The sequence below is a fragment of the Candoia aspera genome, chromosome 1 (genome assembly GCF_035149785.1).
Source record: "Candoia aspera isolate rCanAsp1 chromosome 1, rCanAsp1.hap2, whole genome shotgun sequence".
NCBI classification, from domain to species: domain Eukaryota; kingdom Metazoa; phylum Chordata; class Lepidosauria; order Squamata; family Boidae; genus Candoia; species Candoia aspera.
The window spans coordinates 320413936-320434273 of record NC_086153.1 but is presented as its reverse complement, the minus strand read 5'-3'; the positions used below and the strand labels follow the sequence as shown (position 1 = coordinate 320434273).

The window sequence follows — 20338 nt, the reverse complement described above, 5'->3', positions numbered from 1 at the left end:
AGGTAATGGCGTTCTGTTTAGTCATGCCGGCCACATGACCACGGAAGTGTCTACGGACAAATGCCGGCTCTTCGGCTTTGAAACAGAGATGAGCACTGCCCCCTAGAGTCGGACACGACTGGACTTAACATCAAGGGAAACCTTTACCTTACCGTCTTGAGTGGCATCATGGAAGAAAGATTGAATGTAAACTTAAGAAAGCCATTAGAATTATAGATGCCATGATTCTGCTTAATCACAGGCCTTGCTGACACACATAATTTTATGGCACTTCCATAGGGAATTTGATACTACTTCCAGATCAGAGCAACGTCCCTGTGATCCCATGCCATGATTGGCTTGAGCTACATTTGTGGTACAGTTCAAATTGCAAAGCTTCTGTGTTGCAGCTTATGATTGAGGTCCATTGGGCTTGTGGTTGGGCCACTTCCTTACTTGGGGGAATTTCCACAAGTCTCCACTTCCTGGTTTCTTACTCACACCTTTCCCCACATCTGCTGACCTAGTAACCCAGTGCACAATGGACTTCAGGGCAGCTTTGCAGCTAATTAGTTGTATTTTTTCTACTTTTCTGCTGCAGAAACACTTGTTGCACAAGGAAAGGATAGGGATGGGGACAGTCATAGTGCCTTGTCCAGAGGCCACTTTTGGTATTCCTTTACTGATCAGCTGAAAGGAATGCTGGTTAGCTCTGGAGAGTCCATTCTCAGTTCTCATGATGGCTTTGTGAGGACAGTCACAGACCATTGTAAGACTAGCTCTGAAGGTTTGGGTAGTGTTTGGGGTAAGAGTGGCTGTGTGGGAAGTGCCTCAACATCCTGGGAATCTTTTTCCTTTTTTTTTCTTTTTTATGAGCCAGCCCTTACATTTTCCAGTGATAGAGGAGAAAGTGTATGTATAATGCCTGGTTGAATTCTTAGTGGCCAGTAAGACTGATGAAATTTTCACTGGGAATGAAAATCTAGTACCCCAATAGTAGCACGTCACTGCTTCTATAGCTGGAGAAGAAGAATCAATTTGAAAATTAGCAAAATGTTTTATATTTGCATCTTGATTCTTAAGCTACAGATCCCCCCCCTTGGAGCATAATATGGATCATCTAAGCTTTGAATATTTAGTTGTTATTTCAAATTGCTATAGAGAAAAGGATATACCCTCTATAAATTGGGTCATTAGAATATTGAAAAGCACATGGTCCATATCAACTGCCTTTTTAGAACTGGAGATTACTGTGTTAGGTCTGCCTGCAAGGCAGCCTTTTAATATTCAGAAGTACCTTAGGTTAGACCCATTCCCTTCTGTGATCTTAACTCATATTAGAACCTTGATTTGTGATGTCTTAAGCTCCACTCTTACATACATGTCATAGCAGGCAAAATTTCTGCCATGCTTCTAGTAAGTGAGGCATATTTCTCTATATCCTCAGTGAGTTAATGCACAAAACCTGTGGTTTTGTCCCTTGAAGATGCAGTCCTTGTGAACTCAAATATTGCATCTTGTAAATGGTCTAATTCTAAACTAAACTGTATTTTATACACTGGACATCCCTTAAAAATAAACGATAGTACAGTATTAGTGCAGCTAGGAAAAGAGTGCAAAGGCCCTCCACTTTTTAGTGGGATCTCCTGTTTTTCAGAAAGCTTAAATGAAGATGTTCTACTTAGTTAGCTATAATAGAACCGAGGCATTTTTTTGTTAGGCTGCCAAAGTAGAACAACTATTTCTCGGGTTTCTTTCTGAAACTCAGGTTTTCTTCCCTAAGAGCTTGTAGAAAGTTAAGAGGAAAAATGTTCTTATTGTTCCTTTTAAAATAATCTGGTTTTGGTATTAAATGTCACATGAAATTTCATATGGAAAAAGTAACTTAATTAGCTGCTTATTTTATATCAGTTTTATTGGGTGGGCCAGATACTTGAAATTTAAGGAAGAATATCCAAGTGTTACACTCTCTCTATAGGAACAAAAATATAATAAATCAAATAATTTAAAAGAATATTACATTTATTTAATAATTCTCCCCAAACTAGCCTGAAAAATCCATTTCACTCTACTTTATGGCTGACTAGTCTCAAGTGCTTTCTTCTGCTGGGGACAAATTATATACATGTATTCTGGTTGTGGTTCTGGGCTCCTTTTGTAAAATGGAAATTCTACTCCTTGGAGAAACAAGGATAGGGTGGCAGAAATGGGAGCATTACATAAAGGGGTATCACCTGTCATTTCCAGATTGCTCTGCTTCCAGGATGGTGTCACAAGGATATCCTCAGTTCACATCTCCAACAAGATTATTCTTGCACACTACTATGGCCCTTTCCACCCAACCCATGTGGATTGTGGTTTATCATTCTTCTAGCCCAGCTTTTATGGGATGTAGGTATAACTCACTTCTAACAGGATTTTCAGATTTTAAAAGAACTTTAAAGGGTTTCAGTGAGAGAAACATCTCTAATCCAATTGTTGAAGATAGAGCATGGAGCAGTGGGCTGAAACTGAAGAGAAATTGCTATGAACTGAAGAAGAGATACTATCAAAACCTACTGGGGTCAGAACACAGGATTAAGCTGTTAGTGCTTGTTAATGTTTATGGGGAAAGGGCCACAACTCAGTGGTAAACTGGATGTTTTCCATGCTGAAGATTCCAGGTTCTGCCCCAGCCATCTCCAGGTAGGCTGGAAACGTCATTTGCCTGAAATATCTAGAGAGCTGATGCCAGCTGGATTAGATGGATTAAAAGTCCAATTTTCTGCTTTCCTTTATAAGTCAGGGTTTCCATCTGCTTGCATGGGACTACTGTCAAAGGCTAACCCCAGCAAATTCACAATTTTAAATAGATTTGGAATTGGTTCCTGGATTGGAAGGTAACTGAGGTAAAGCAGAGGGAGTTCATCTATTTCAACATAGATATTTTTGTTCAAGTTGTCTAATAACCTGTTGTGGAGCTGGCTTTTAAACTGATTTAGCTAATTATAAAAATCATTTGCTACAGGTCAGAAGAAATAAAACAAATTATGGGAATTTGCCTGAAAGAGGGCAAACTGAGATCTAGGGCAGAATATGGGAAAAGTGGGAAGTGCATTTTTTACAATGAGCACTGAAACAAACTTGCTGTCCTCAGATCTTGCAGTGAAATCCTATAATAAAGAGAAAATGTTAATCCAAAAACATAGAAAATGGGAACCTAGTCAGATTTTTGAAAATTTGTTAAACAATATAAATCAGTTCTTACTGTCTGGGGTCAGACATCAGTCTTAAAAGAATATCAGCTTCTTGAAGATACTTGAAATCATCATCTTAAGGATTTTTCAGTGTGTGGAAAAGCACCCAAGTAGTCAGAACTATACAATGTCATACAAAACAATAACATCTTGTTTTAATAATTCTTAAAAGCTTATTGGAACAGATGCAGTGTTCTTTTTTTTTTTTTAAGTTGCAAAAAAAATGACCACGTGACCTTGATGGATAGCTTTATAGAATAGAGACCATCACAAAGAAGGCTCCTCTGCATCTATCCTGAAAATAATATTAGTCCTGGTTCCCACTTGAGAATAACTGAATTGGTAGAGCTGTGTTTTTGGATTCTGCTTATCAAAGGAGTCCCCAACAAGATGATTAATAATTGCAATAAATAATAATTCTGAATGTCAGTTTTCTCTACTCTGATTCTTTCTTGAAATACACAGCCACGCAGGCCCTCAGTTTGGATGTTTACATGACATAACAAACCATTTTGGCACACAACATAAAGTGAGGGTATACCCTTGAGTAGGACACAGGTTATACTACAGTTGCCATTGTATTGCACTGCAGGCAGGCAGATTTGGAAAGGTTACCAGAAAATTCAGTGTTTGGAAAATCACTGACAAACTGAGAATTAAACATCTTAGACCTCAACAAGATGGGTGTGTGTGTGCCTTCGAGTAAGTTTTTTGACTCCTAGTGACTGCCTGGACAAGTCCCTGCAGTTTTCTTGGCAAGATTTCAGAAGTGTTTTGCTATTGCCTCCTCCTTCCTAGGGCTGAGAGAGTGACTGACCCACAGTCACCCAGCTGGCTTCGTGCCTGAGGTGGGACTAGAACTCACTCTTTCCGTTTCTAGCTCGGTGCTTTAACCACTGGACCAAACTGGTTTAGTTGGGGGTAGTGGAAAAAAATAAACCTAACAAACAAAATGGAGACTGCACCCCCCTTCCCCAGTTCATCTCTTTGCCTAATTCCATCAGACCCAAATTGACTCTCCATGTCCACCCCCACAAAGCCGCCTGCAACTCCATCTAAACCAAAGAAGAGAAGCCTCCTCATCAGCTCACAGTACAGCCCAAGGGCAGCCCTTACAAGGGAATTGCAGCCTAGAGAAACCCTCAGGTTCCATCCTCCATCAGCTGACAACCTCAACTTTCCATTTCCTTAACAGTGGACTTTAACTCATGCCCTCCTGAAAGGCCCATTTTGCCTAACAATAGAACCAACCCCAGGTACACTGACAAGGACCTGCCTGGCTTTTCCAAACTGACTAGCAAATCAGATCCCTAAGATTTACCACCTTGTAGCCTTCAGGTTCTATACAAATCTTTTTCCATTGTTTGGGGTCTCTCTTGTAAACCAGGCACCCAATGATCAAGTATGGGCCTGTAGCATATTTGTTTCTTTGTAGTATCTGCAAGACTGGAAGATTATACTTTATTGCTTCTTATCTCCTCATGTAGATCCTTCCTTCTGCCAATTGTCCAATAGACTGTGGATTTCCTGGGCTGTCATCTTCTTTCCCCAAAGCATGTGCCTTGAAGATTGCCAATATGAGTCTTACAGGAGCTGTCAGCCATGCATATGTGACTGACTTTGTTTTTCCCTGTACTACTGATGAAGTGAATGGAAGCGAGGCTAACAAAAGTAAGTATAAATTGACTGCTATGCTGCATTTCAAGCTGTATGTCAAAAGTGTTGGCTATAGTCAGTGATTTCTCATGAATTTGGGCAATTCACTGTGGTGGTGTTGGATAGCTTTGGACTGTGCAATGGAAACATCAGGTAGTAAATGTGATGGGTTGAGGGCTGAAGTAGGAGCTGCCTGCCAAGTGTAAGGTGGCTGTTGGAGTTGGAACCTAATTGCCCGAACGTCTTAGCTTGATCGTCAGGGCAGAAGAGTTAAGCAAGTACAAGCAAGTAACCGCCCAGAGTCCCTCCTTGGGGGGAGATGGGTGATGATAAAATTTGACAAATAAATAAAAATAAATAAGCAACCTGTCCAAGGGTAATAGTTGCATGGACAGCTAGAGTCCTGTACAGGTAAGACAAGAACACAGGCCCCTCCAGTCCTCTGTGGTCACTGACCCAAGTTCAGTTGCTTGCTTGACTCAAAATGTCTGTAGCATATTAGCACATTTAGAATTAGTAATAATTACTTCATTTCACACATTCATTATGTGTGTTTTGTTCTTTTATTGTTTTCTCCTCTCTTCTCATTATGTAAGCTGCCCATTTTGGAGTCCAGCAGCCTTCTAAACGAAATGATTACTTAAATAAACACATTATTTTGTATTAGGTGCTTTATGATAATGCAGTTTAAAAAGTACAAGTTCCATCTATAAGCATATGACTTAAAAGAGAAGAGTAATGGAAAGGAGAGAGCCGGTTTGGTATAGTAGTGAAGGCACCAGGCTAGAAACCGAGAGACCATGAGTTCTAGTTCTGCCTTGGGCATGAAGCCAGCTGGGTGACCTTGGGCCAGTCCCTCTCTCTCAGCCCTAGGAAGCAGGCAATGGCAAACTACTTATGAAATCTTGCCAAGAAAACTGCAGGGACTATCCAGGCAGTCACCAGGAGATAACACTGACTCAAAGGCATCCAAAAAAAAAAGAGAGTAGAGGAGATGCAATGAAGATGGAACTGCCATATCTGGCTGCACAAAGGTGGATGACTACAAAATGGCAGCAAAGTTCTTTGCTTCCACCAGTGGACACCCAAATTGTAGCAGCCCTAAGAAAAGGGAAAGTGAGAGAACAGAGGTGGGAAAATAACTACGCAAATCTGTAGCTGTCTGTCTTGCAGTAAGCAGTAAGCTGTTTATAATTCACCTCAGTTTATACACTTTTCTCTTGTTTACCCTAAATAAAAAATTACCAAAATTTGGAGAGTGCCAATTTTACAGTTTAATTTTCAGGTAGGAAACCAAAGAACACAGCACTGGGATTGTGTAATTCTCGGAGCATTCATGCTGAATTAGCCATGAGGCAAGCCAGAGGTACATCAGCTAACTTTCCAAACCATGGGACCTCATAGTTCATCCTTGCTGAATAATGTAAGTTTATTTCAACCATGTTAACAATTTCGGAAGCTGTCTTCTAAGAACTAAGAATGGTACTGTAGATTGCCAGTTTTTTAGTAGTCTTACCTACTTTATTTCTCTATTCCTCCAAATAATTCAACATAGCAATCATGATTCTTCCATTTATACTTTTAACGATCTTGTGCGGTAGATTACATTGAGAGATCATGATTGACTTCAAATTACCTAGGAAGCTTTCTGGGAAAGCAGGACATTGAAACTGGGTATCTCTGGTTCTGGTCTAACATTTTAGCCACTAATATACAAAATATGGGGTCCTGTGTATTTCTCCACCCAAATCTTTATGTTCCACTCTTTCCATATGTGATGTATTGAAAAGCTGTTCTTATCTTAAGTGTAGTAGGCATGAAATCAAATTCTCTTTGCTAATTCTGGGTTCTAAGCTATAGATTTTCTTGTTCAGTTACACTAAATGGGTGGATTGGGTAAAAATTATATTATATCCAGCAGGAATATGCAGAAGTTGAACAAATATCAGTTAGGAATAGCTGCATTTTGCATGTACATTCTGCATTAATCAAAGAGTTGAACAGTGTGCTGCAATATCCCATCTGATTGCATCATTCTATGGATTCTGAAATTGCATGGCATAAGTTTGAGGACAGCTTATACAATTCATATGCAGAAGCTAAGCAGATCCACTGCTAGTTCACTGTGTTTTTCCTTCAAGAGTTAAGGGAGACAGTGATGTTTTGATTTGATTTGATTTATATCCCACCTTTTGTACAGGAATCCCCTCCTCCTATTTTTCCCCAAAACAATAGCCCTGTGAGGGTAGATTGAGCTGAGAGAGAGTAAATGGTCCAAAATCACCTGGTGAGCCCTCTGGCTGAGGATGGACTAGAACCGGGGTCTCGATGCTCCTAGTCTATCCCTGTAACCACTATACCATACCACATTGTACGGTGTGTCCACATTTCACCACACTCTCAAATACAGCAAGCCATCTGGTCTCTCTTGAGAGAGAAGCTGTAAAATGGGTTGGCAGTGTTTTCTCTCCAAACAAGGATTTTGTTCCTGGGAGAAGAAATGGTTAGCGGAAGGCAAGGATCTCATTCAGAGATGATCTTGATAAGGATTTTCCTTATAGGAATAAAGAAGTTGTTGAAAACAGAAAATGGCAAGAGGTACAGATGATTGCAGGCATCTCTGCTGGAAATTCTAGATGCCTTGATCCTCAGAGCTAATTAATTCTTGCTTGGAAGAGCTGATTGCCTGGAGAATGTTAACCCTTTTTGTAATATCTTAATATACCTTCTCTTTTCTTTTTTCCCTGTTCAGTTACCTTTCTTCCCCCTTATTTCCTGTCAGCATTGTTCCCCCATTTTTCTTTCCTTCCCAATACATCTTCCCCTTCCTCTCATCCCATCTTCACCTTTCTTTTTTCCTACTGCTGCTGGAAGAACAGGAATGTTTGTGTGTTTTTTCAGGAGTCGTTATTGTGTAAGAGAAAGAATGGTTAGTTTATAAAGTGGGAGAACAAACAGGATTCCTTGTTTTATAAGCAGTTAATTTTAATCAGTAATTAATTCAGTGAATTTTTCCTCTGCTCTTTTTATCAAGAGTTAATTGTGGCAGATACACCGACATGTTTATGCACAGACAGATGTGTCACATTAAGACATTTATTGGGGAGGGAACTAATTTCGAATAGAGTTGGCAACCCTAAGTTAAGGAGGTGGGAAACTGGCCATTGCATGGAATTCTGGTTTCTTTATACTTTTAAAAAATCCTCTTTTGGTGAGATAATTTTCAAGTTATCCTTCTTCCACAGAGGCTTTGGCCATGCCCGGTGACCCCACCCAACTTCCCAATTTCCCATCCATTGCCACAGGCTGATGGGACTCTTGGAGAAAGAAGCTGCTTTCTTTAGTTTAGCAACTGCACCACAGAAATTCTTTTTAGTTAAAACTGTTCTCATTTCACTTTTTTCTTTTTACTTTCTTTCAGAATATTGGACAGTGGCAAATCTGGATCAAAAGAAGTTTCAGTAATTATAGGAGCAAATGGACCTTATTCTTGACATCAACACAGAAGTTTATTCCTTCCAGCTTGAAAGAAGAATTTCACATGCACCCATACTTTAGTCACACATTTTTGCAGATTTAGACTAAAACAAATGAACTATCAGAGTTCCTTATGGTTGGTGATATAGAGTTATTTTATTTTATTTTTTATTGAGAACTTAACATGTCATCTTGAGTCAAACACCACTTTGAGATTTAAAGTATCCATGGCAGTAGATTTCCCCATTTATTAAATGTCAAACAACTGACATTAGGAGGAATGCTCTTTGTCAGCTCAAATGCCCTGCATTTCAGTGTTGGGAAAATATATGGATTTCCTCATAATTTTACTTCTTTAAAAACATTTTAGGAGTAGCTTTGAACAGGTTAATGCCAGGAAGGTGACATATTAGGTTGCTAAGACTACTTGGAATACAACAGAAAAGTCCTGTTAGTACTCTACAAAGACAAATGTATTAGGAGATAAGCTGTTATGGAATAGAATCCCCCTCCATCAGATTCACATTTTTATATTCTGCCTAATCTTGCTATTTGCTGTCTGTCTGCCTGCCTCTCTCTCTATAGTTCAAGATAATACTCAGGGCAGCTGATGAAATCTAGTCTAGTCTACAAAAGCTTATGCCACAAAAATAGTTTTGTCTTTAAAGTGCCACAATACTTTTTCATTTTGCTGCAGTGAAATTACAGAATCATCCCTCTGGAAATTACTAGAGACAGTCTGAGTGCCAGACTGAGGAATGCTGGTATACATGAAAAAAATAACACCTGATCTTTGTGTTCAGTTTGAACTTCCACCCAACTGCATTGTAAATCAGTTTTGTTAATAGAAAGGAAGAAATCCACGACAAACCATGATTGTTCCAGATGTAATCTGCTGCTGCTGATAGAAATGTTCTCTATTTCATTGTATTAGCAGGTGGCTTGCTTTCTCATGTCACCATATGCTGCTGTTCCGTGTATTACGTAGGTTCGGGTAGTAATCACATTCTGTTGTGTGTTAAGCAGGAAAACAAGAGATCAGTAATTACAAAGTTAAGGTGGGCTGACTGAATGATTTTTTAAATTATTTTTGGCTTTTGAGAAATAGTAATTGTGAAGAATACAATATAATGTTCCCATCAATTCCTATTATATATGCAGCTGAGAAGAGTTGGAAGATGTCCATGTACCATATGTTGGATCTGTGGATTAAATCAAAGCAATATGAACTCTAAACAGAAAGCTTGTATGGAATGATTAATATAAAACAGCAACATCTCCAGACATAATGCCTCAAATGTATCATGTTTGGCATTTCACAAAAGGAAAAATATGTTCGTTTGTTTTAAGGAATGTGAAGAAAGAGCTCACTCATCTGTCACAGGTTGGAGCTTGGCAGCAAAGCAGAGCAAAATAATCTATCAAAGGGTGCACTGCCATACTGGAAATGATTCTGCTGGGGGGTTCGCACATTAAACTCTAACTCAGTTCTACAAAAAAAAGTTGTGGGATTTTCACAGATCATTTTGTTCACACAACAGGCTGAACTAAAAATGTCCAGTTCCATTTTATCCTAGTTTAGCATGTTCCAGTTACATCTGAGTAAAAATAAAAGGTTTGAGGTAGAGAAATGTTTGAATATAAGCTGCTTCCAGTGTGTTTGGTGGGTCAAGGTCAGGTTACAGCTGTGGGCATCTTGATAGTTACACTTGATCTTAGCCAAAAGAACTGATGGGATATATCATATCAGGAAACCCAACATAAGGAAACATTTGGCAACCAGTAGGCAGAGAAAGAGCTAAGCAATTTGCCCCTCTCCACATGGCTTATTGCTCTGTCAATTTCTGTGGGTTATATATATTTAAAAGTTTCTTTTGTGCACTATTCACCTAGGCCAGAAATCTCAGCCCAGTAGGTCGTGTTGGTTATTTATTTACTAGTGTTCAAGGGTGGTGTGAGTAGAGCCTATCAATGCTGACATTTGCCCAAAGGCCTTGAGGGCAAGCAGATTCTTTCTATGAGCCTCCAGTTCAACACGCCACCATGACTGGGATCCTACACCAGATCTTGGGGTCTTCTGTGAAATTAAAATGATAGCTCTCAGGACCACCTGGGTGGTTGATACTGTTCCCCCTGTCAGGAAGCCCAAGGAAGTCTGTTTTATCCAAAGCACCCTCAGAAGCAGGCATGTTTAAAAGCATTTGTGTATTCACATGTTTATTCTTAAAATATAGTTTATTTAATGCCTTAAAATTACACTTAAATAAAACAGTTATGAACTTTCTTCATTACAAATATACAGTTATATTACTCTTCAAATAATTAAGAATAATTACAAAAAAATACACTTTCAGTTAAGAATTAAAAGGAACTAAACAGTTGCTCACCCACTTTTAAAATCTGGCAGCTGTTGCCGCTACACTATTATTTTCAGTATTAATCAAAGGTGGAACTTGGAAGAAGTGAACCATAATTATCTCTAATACAAAATGTTTTAAAAATCTGGAAATCCCTTTCCATTAATAATCATTTTTCTCTAGAGATACATGCTACCGCAAAACATTCTGTTGTAACCCATAGGGTTTTCATTGGCACGCTTTCGGGAGTAGATTGCCAGGCCTTGCTCCCTAGTCTGTTCTTTGTCTGGGAGCTCTCCTGAAACCTGTCCACCATGGGTGACCCTTCTGATAATAGAACTACTGGTGGCAGAGCTTCCAGCATCACAGCAACACGCAAGCCACCACAGTACGGCAAGTTTTCGGAAGTAAAGATGTCAGTTTAAAAACAAAGGTGTGTCTGACTCACGCCATGGTCTTTTCAATTGCTACATATGCCTGTGAAAGTTGGACGTTAAAAAAGAGAGAAGAATTGATGCATTTGAATTGTGGTGTTGGCGAAGATTATTGAAAATACCATGGACTGCCAGAAGAACAAAGAAATCAGTTTTAGAAGAAATACAACCAGAATGTTCCCTAGAAGCAAGGATAACTAAGCTTAGACTCTCATACTTTGGGCTCATCATCAGGAAAGGCCAATCACTTGAAAAGGACATCATGTTTGGTAAAGTCGAGGGCCAGCAGAAAAGAGGAAGACCTTCAATGCGATGGATTGATACAATTACAGCAACAATGGATGAAAACATTGGAACAGTCAGTCAGGCATATGGCGCAAGACTAAACAGCATTTCGTTCTGTTATATGTAGGGTCACCATGAGTCATAAACAACAGCAATAACAACAACAACAACACATGCTACCGCAATAAAATACCTACTGATAAAGGGAGATTTTGACAGAATGTAAATTCACACAAATGGCCCCTTGCCAAAAGTTACATGCCAAAGCATTCAACTCCTAAAATAGCCAGCTACAGATCATGGAATTTCAAATCTGGAAGCCACAGGGTTGGGAAAGGTGGTACTAGTTGGAAGGAAAGAGAGAAGCCATTGTTTTTAATGAGCAGACCCTTTTAATGAAAAGGTTTACTCAAAAAGGTCCACCATCAATAATTTCCCTTGGCATATGATGTGCTTTTCACAATATTTTATTTATTGGTTTAACTTATTTTTATTTACTGAATTTATTCATCTTTCCATTAAAAAAACTCAAGGCAAAATGTATTTGGGACACAATACAAAACATCCATCATGAATAATTTGCCCAGTGCACATGTTTGTTTTACCTGTCAGAGAGAAAAGGACAGAACTATCTCAGCTATTTTCCCTAACCAGGGCTTTCCATGGATGGGATACCAGGCCTGCTGCCTGTTAGACTGGAATTAAATCATAATGGAATTAAACCAAATGTGCTGCCCTGCATGTATTGGGCTTCAGCTCCCATTATTCCCAGAACATGTATCCACACTGGGGATGATGTGGATTATAGTCCCCATAGGTCTGGAAGGTTCACGTGGTGATACAACAGCTCATAAGTGCCAGCAGAGGTTGGGGAACAGGTGCAGCTAAGAATAGGCAAGTGCGAAACACTTCTGCTAAATTCTCTCATATAAATGGGCTGCATCAATTCCCTTTTGAATGTTTTTGTTTCTATCTTTCTATCTGGACTCAACAAGAATGCATCCAGCTAGGTTAAGGCAGTAGGTAACTCCCAAAGGGAGGCATCTGCAGAAAAAAAAAATCAAGCTGGGCAAAAGAGGTTTGCTCTCTGAGTCTCCTCTGTTAAGTGTTGACATCATATGCAAAGCTAACATTAATTTTATCTTCATTTTCTTCTTCACAAATTAAGTTACATAAAAAGCAGTTCTCACAGCACAGGTACGAGTACTGGGGAAAAATGATCCAGTATGTGTTTCTGACTGTTGGTTGGCATAATGTTGTGCATTAAGCTGTTTTTTTCTGTTACATTGTAGAATATATGGTTGATTTTAAATCTAATCATTGTTCTCATTTGTGTTCATTTAAAAACTTGTTAAAATAATAACTTATAAAACTTTATTAAATAAATAAAATCATCATCACACACAAACACAAAGGCACACTGATGGAAAGTTAGCAAAAAGGAGTCAGACTTGATAATGTATTGCTCATACAATGCATTATTTGGTTACTTTTTCAAAACAATATGTTCAGTTTTTACTGTGGCACATTGGCCCCTTAGACATTTACCACTTTATGATTGTGAACCAGTACAGAACTTTCAACCATACTGGTCTAGAACCATTTCCAGAAGCTTTTTTTTAATGTTTCACCAGCATTTAATTCTTCTAAAAGAATGTCACTCTCCCCGTATCATGGATCACCATTGCTTTCTTGAAACAATTGCTTAAATGGAATAAATAATGGTGGGTGAAGTTGATGCTTGCATGTAGCATGGTAGAGATTTGTCCATAACCACACTACGTCTAACATTTGGCTCATAGATGTTTAATGAGATGGAAACTGACAGTTTTTTCTTGAACTGCTCATAGTTGCAAATAATCTTTGTGTACTTAAATATTTTTCTTGTTTATATTTTCTTATTTATATTCTTTCTACTAGCAAGAGAATTCTTAATGGAAAACAAATAATTGTTTTCAAAATGATAGTATATTGAGTGGGTCTGAAAGGTATTTCAGAGTTTCTAATTTAAAAAATATACAGAATCTAATATTAGAGTTGGAATGTTTCTGTTACAATGCCCAAGGATTTTACATATTACTAATTTTTGTGGGAAAATTTCTCTTTTTGGTGCATGGAATAATGTTTATTCTTATTTCTTCCTCTTCAAAAGGTTGTCAGATACAAGATTTAGGATGCTGCGTATCAGCTCTGCAATGCTCTCTGTCGGATTCATTTTCCAAACACAGCTATGAAAACATAAGAGCCCAGCCTACGAAAAAATAATGGTAAAGCCTACAAAACCAGTTTGAATTAGAACTGCTTTTGAGCAAATGAGCTGAGTATGGCTGCTATTTTGTGTCCACAAACTTCCAAGCGGAAAAAAAATGCTAAATACACACACACACTGCCCACATTTAAAAATATTGTGATTATTACAATCCTACCGTAATCTGTATGTAGAACCTTAAAAATGCGAAGGCCTTTTAACTGCTTCACTTGAAAACAATTTAAAAAAATGCTTGTTCTGTAAAAAAAATTCAGTAATGGTGCAATATTATTCATGGAATAAAAAGAAAAATAATGAAAACTATAAATTATTAATGTATTATTATTATTATTTAAATGTGTACACTGCCCAACTCCCAACAACTCTGAGCTGTTTGTAAGTAAAAACACAGAGAAAAATGATACAATAGTTAAAGCAAGGAACAAAAGATGGGCCTCCCCTCAAAAAAACACTGGGCACCAACAAAACACCCACTCCTCAGACAGGGCTATACCCATCCTAGCCAAGAGCCAGGTCTTCAAGGCCCTCCAAAACACCTGCAGGGTGGGGGCCACCCAGATCTCAGGGGGAACCTCATTCCAGAGGGGAGGTGCTGCAACAGGCATTTAATTTTGAAAGCAAAAGTGACAAACATTCAATGCAAGTGTTAAGACTGGAGGCTGATTGACTGTTCAAATCTTCCTTCAGCCATTTTGTTGCTGCACATTTATTCTGTAACATCATACTGCACTGCTCTTCTGTCTGGTGCAATTCTTAGAGTGGCTTATAATATGTATCTGCTTTAGGATTATTTTTAATAATGAAGGATAGATTAGAAATATTTACAAATAAATACATTTGAAATAACAATAGAGTTAAGTAGCACAATTTCCCCTAGCATAGTATAGAAGTACTGTATATAAAATATATTCAAAGCCTGAATTTGTCTAGTCCACCCCTAGTTGTGCAAGCTTACTGAATGACTTCGGGCCAGTTTCTCACTCTCAGCCCAACCAAACTCACAGGGTTGTTGTAGGAAAAAAACAGGAGGAAGGAGCACTGTGTGTACTGCCTTAAGTTCCTGAATGAACGGCAGGATATAAATCTAATCAATCAATGAATGGATAAATAAGTACTTGGCACTAGACAAATGCCTGTGGGCAGGGCCATTCATAAGGATTTGCTGCCTGTGGAGAGTACCAAAATACCATAGTGGTAGAGTTCAGAGATGTGCCACTGAGGAAGATGTACATGAGTTAGTTCACTCTTAAGTTACCCAGACTCATTAAAAGATCCTTCATATCAGGCTTCTGAGAGTCAAGGCTCTATTTGCTTTTGCAATTATATAATGAAAACCCACTCCGCTTAGGCTAAACAGCTTCAATTGTTGACATAGCGGCTATTCACTATCTGGATGGGACAAAGAGAATGCAACTCCTTCAGATGATTTGTTGATCTAGCTCAGGAGCAAGCACCCACTGGAGGATTCAGAGAGCATGGCTGGTAACATGACATAACATCAGGGGAGTGGGTGGGACCCAATTTTTTTGCCTCTTTCTTTTGGTGAGGTTTAAGGTATATAATATAAACCTTAAGTTTCTACAAGACTTATGGAATCCATTTTGCCCCAAATAAAGTGTGAAAAAATTAAGGCTGCAACATTATAGGGGGCTCTGGGAGTTGCAAATAGAGATTTTTTAGGGGAGGTTCTATAGACGAGAAGTTGCCTAGGTTGACCTAGCCCATTTTATCTACTTTGTACAGCAGCAGCTCAGATAGAGGGCCTTTCTGTCAGCTGCGACTTGATCCTCTCTCACACCTGGACAGACCAGGGGTTTCTTTCAGGCAAAACATCTGCTGTGTCCCCTGAGATGCCATCTTTCTACAATCATCATTACATCATATTTCCTGGATAATGCCTTTTCTGTACCATGAACTGCCAAGGAAAGGTCAAGGCCCCCCTAACACAAAAGGCCCCCAAATTCAGTGTTTGGTTTTTTAAAAACCAGCAGAGGTTTATCATCATCCCTGTCTTACAAAGGTGCCAGAATGGCCTTCCGCTCTGTTTCTAAAATATCTAAGCTCTTCTTTTAAGCCAAAGAAAAAAGAGAAAAAATGCCAGGGCATTGCTGGCATTGGGGAGTTGGGACAGAGCGCCCCAGGAAGGGGGGACTAGAGGGAGAACGAAACTGGGAGATGAGTTTCCAAGAGTAGACTATGTATCTTATCCAGGGTCCTCAGTAACCCTGACCAGCAATGTCACTGTTTCATGCCACTGACCTTTTTTAGTGAAACTTAGCAGTACATCCTCAATTATCTAACAGCCTTGCACTTAAGACCTTATAGCAGAGATCAGATCCCAGAAGAGTATTTGGTGGAGTGGTTGGTCAATCCATAAGTTGAACCAAACCAAATTCCATCTCACTAGCAGCAAGGTACAGCACTGACCAACTAGTCAGAATGAATGTTTGTGATAAGCAGACCCAACTGCAAAATCAGAGTTGATCTTTTATTATTTTCAAATGAAGGAAGTAGAATTAACATGACTATAGCATACAGGCCAATTCTGAATGATTTCAATGTTTTTACTAAAAATGGCAGATCAGACTTTCAGTGACAGATTCACACAGGGCTGACAAAGAATATCATAATCCACATACCTGCATTTCCCTCTGCAAGGTCTCATGCTTGTACAGTTGGCCACAAAATAACACAATTTACTGGCAATAACTAGTCAAGGAGGAGACAGGTGGCTATCTAAATTTTGTATATTCTACCATACAAACTTACTATGATCTATGTTTTAGCCGAGAAATCATTCCATGCTATCAGAAAGCTATTTCAAATATTGTGCCATTATAGACAAGGTGGCATTTTTTTCTTTTCTGTGTTAAACAATTTAATGTGTACTCATCTTTTAAAATCCAAGGGATTGACGAAAGTCATACACAATCAGTATAGCAACTACAGTACAGCAACAACAGCAGCAGAAGGTCTTAAACGTATTGTCTGAATTATAAAAACTCCCTTGACAGCCAAGAACATTTCTCAAGTGAGGGACCATCACCGAAAAGTCTCTCACTGGCTGCCACTTGCCTTTATCTCACATGGCATCTGGCACAAATCTTAATTTCTGGAAAAAGACATAATAATATGCTGAGAACATGTCCCTTGCATCTGTAGAGATCTGCAGACAGTTTGAAAAAATCAGGGCTGGCCAGCCCCTTGCAGAAATAACCATGTTAGCTTTCTTCATGAGCTGGCTACAGGCTGCCATTTTCTCTTTAATCACTTATCCTTTGGAAGCTCTTGCTTGCTTTTAAGCTTTGTGTAATCCCTTGTGATAATTTTCTTTTACAATAAGAGGCATTTTCCTTATCTTACCACAGATCTGCTCTACAAATCTCTTCACTGAACAGAATTAGCTGCCTCCTCTCATACTTTGGATGATTTACTAAGACATTTTTGCTCTTTTGGGTGCATGGGGGTGTGTGTGTGTACACAGAACACACAGATACCGTCTATATATAACTTGATAATCAGAAAGTCTGGTTTATCTTAAGCCTGATCAAAAATCAATCTCAAACTAAGCAATTTACATTTCCATCTATTCTAACAGAAGCTATACCTTTTAAAAAGCAAAGTGGATTTATATATCCCTATAGTAAAAAGTAATTAGTTATCAAATGACCAATTTTGTTAAAAGATGTCACAGACATCTAGAAATTGCTACATATTCAGGTCATGTGACCAAAGCAGCTTTGGGCATCTCTTTCTTAAACAGCATTTTGCTACTATGGTACTTCTAAATGTATTTATCTAGTATATCATAGAGAACTGGCCAGAGTCAAAATTAGTACTGAGACTATAAAAAAGGCTCTTTCAGTTCTGATCCACAGAGGAAAAAGAAACATAAAATACTACCCTGTCTGTTTTTATTATTTGTTTTAAAAGTGCCTTTTAAAGCTTAAAATAAAAAAATTAAAATGCAACCTCTATCAAAATATCAGGAAGATTATAGGAGTATCCACTTGTTAAAGATACATCACAAATGCATGTTGATATTTAACAACACATACTACAAATGTAAATGCTTAAAGACCCAGAAGAAAGTGCAAAAAATTATCCTATGCTTAGCGTTTCCATTGTCATCTGTTCCTAATAATTGTATGACAACAAAATAACAAAACATTCATCATGGCATCATGATGCAAAATGTGCCGTTTTGAACTTGCATCATATTATCATATGTACAGGGCAGAGTTTGCATCACAATGGCACAAGGCACATTTCATCGTTTGCCCCCCACTTCTCCCCCCAAAACCTATGAGGCCATCAGCAAATCTCTAAAGCTATGCATTTACTTATTTACTTTTTATACTTACTTTCCCAGTGCTGATTCCAAATCCAGTACTGTCTTAAAAATACAATTTATAAAAATTGTATTCTGAAAAAGAATATAATACTAACCTGTAAATTTTAAACAACCTTGTCAAAAATGAGTCTCCCATGAGGTGGAGATGGGCGGTGAATAAATTTATAGATAGATAGATAGATAGATAGATAGATAGATAGATAGATAGATAGATAGATGGATAGATGGATAGATGGATAGATGGATGGATAGATAGATAGATAGATAGATAGATAGATAGATAGATAGATAGATAGATAGATAGATAGATGATAGATAGATAGGTGATAGATAGATAGATAGATAGATAGATAGATAGATAGATAGATAGATAGATAGATGGATGGATGGATGGATGGATGGATGGATGGATGGATAGACAGACAGACAGACAGACAGACAGACAGACAGACAGACAGACAGATAGATAGATAGATAGATAGATAGATAGATAGATAGATAGATAGATAGCAAAAGCAAAGCCCTTCTGAGAAGAAATATTTTTCCATGCTTGTAACTATTCAACACGAACTCCGTATTGTTGGCATTTCTCACTGGTCCTTGTTATGATTCAACAAGCTCCAAATTTCAGACACTTATCTTAATACCATGCAATTACAGTACATATAGTACACAATAAGAGTAAATAAACACATTCAAAATAGAAGCTTAAATACTAATTCTTTTCAAGTATTTTTTCACAACATGGTTATTATTTCCTATTAATTTTTTCACATAGAAATATTTTGCAAGAGATATTTTGCACTTTACTGAGATTTAATTAAAACCCTATAAAAATAACTGATAATTTTAATATTTTTCTTTTTTGAAATCTAATGTTGAAAATAAGATGAGAATAAACAGTGAAAGCATATCTTTATTCAGTGCTAAAGCAAAACAAGCATTTGGTTTGGGCTTTTCTGGCCAGCCTATCTTTTATCTAAAACAACTTGCTGAGTAGCCCAATTTTTACATTTTCCAAACTATGTTTTTATGCGCGCTTTGCCAATTTGTGCAAAAACAAGGGGAACGTATCAGCACCTATCAATTGCGTTGTTAAGTTCCCAGTTCTTTCAGATTTCTTCCCACCAATTTATCTGAAAAACAAGTATTTGCAAACACGGGCAGCCTCATTTCTTATGTCCTTTCTTTTTTCATGAAGTGTTTTCAAAAGACTTCAATCAACCTTAATGGTGCATTTTTAGTTAAGGAAACAGAATGGAAGAGAAGTCAATTTAAGCTCCCTGATGAACAAGTGTCTACAGAAAGTGGAGGAGGGAGAACAGTAAATGGGTTTAGCAAACACAGCCAAGATAAGCAATATGCCGTGAGCAGAGCACTCAGGGAACCGGGCATACAATAGAAGCCGTAAAATACTGCAGAGCCTTTTTAAACTACAGACAATTGGAACAATAGGCTGAGCCTAGACATCTGTGTTAACTGTGAGGAGGAAGGTGAAAAGGAAGCTGCAGTCCTGTAAAAGGGGGCTTAAAAACAGAATGGAGGGCTTAAAACAGGAATCAAATAAATGTGGGGTGGTTGACTGGGCTAGAAATCAAAATTGGCATATTTTGTAGTTTAATTCACTTTGTAAGGAATTGTCTCCTTTTTAAAAAAGATAAAGGTATTATTTCAAGTGGTTGCCTTTATCCTTTCTCTGGAATAAATAACCCTATTTTTATAGCCACCATTTCCTCCTGCAGTGCTTCCCAGAATTATTAGGCAATGTTGCTTTTGCAAAAATGAAACTGTTTAGCTATATAAGCGCACTGGGTGGTGACATTGCCCAAAGGATAATGACATATGCATTAAAAGGCTTAAGGCAAGGGACAGGGCCCAGGAAGAATGTCTCCTGCACAAGCTCCTATTTCAGTGAGACTTGCACAGGAGAACTGTCACTGGATTGGGCCCTCTGCTCAGTTGATGAAACCTCTTTGCAACAACTCAGGTCTTGTTTCCAAGAGCAATACTTAGACTCTGACATACTAAAAGGCCAGCAGGAATGCTTCATTAGGTAAAGTTTTGGGATGTGCCTGAGAGAAAATAAGTAGTCTACCACACCATTTGGTTCTTCCATATGGGCTGAAAGTGGGGATATCATTTTATTTACCAACAACAACAAACTGATGGGGGCTTCCCTAAAGACCAGGATCCAAAATATTTGATGGGACATCTTCCTGATACAGGCTTCCGTTCTGTGGAATTTACTTTAAAAAACACTCAGTGTGTCTCATGGCTTTTTAAAAGCCAAC

At 38.3% G+C, this 20338-nt stretch overlaps 2 protein-coding genes across 2 annotated transcripts in view; both read left to right on the top strand.

Moving 5' to 3' along the window:
• Positions 1-8467, top strand: part of LRRC9 (leucine rich repeat containing 9) — a 64138-nt gene extending 55671 nt beyond the window's left edge. The window contains exons 30-32 of the mRNA XM_063293951.1: positions 4703-4890; positions 6161-6294; positions 8293-8467. Of these exons, the coding sequence (XP_063150021.1) occupies positions 4703-4890; positions 6161-6275 (303 nt within the window). The 3' untranslated portion in view covers positions 6276-6294; positions 8293-8467. The remainder of the gene's footprint in view (positions 1-4702; positions 4891-6160; positions 6295-8292) is intronic.
• The window catches only part of JKAMP (JNK1/MAPK8 associated membrane protein), a 288079-nt gene extending 272608 nt beyond the window's left edge, over positions 1-15471 (top strand). Inside the window, exon 8 of the transcript XR_010066944.1 lies at positions 15454-15471. The gene's annotated coding sequence lies outside the window, so the exon portion shown is untranslated. The remainder of the gene's footprint in view (positions 1-15453) is intronic.
• The last annotated feature ends 4867 nt before the right edge of the window (positions 15472-20338 follow it).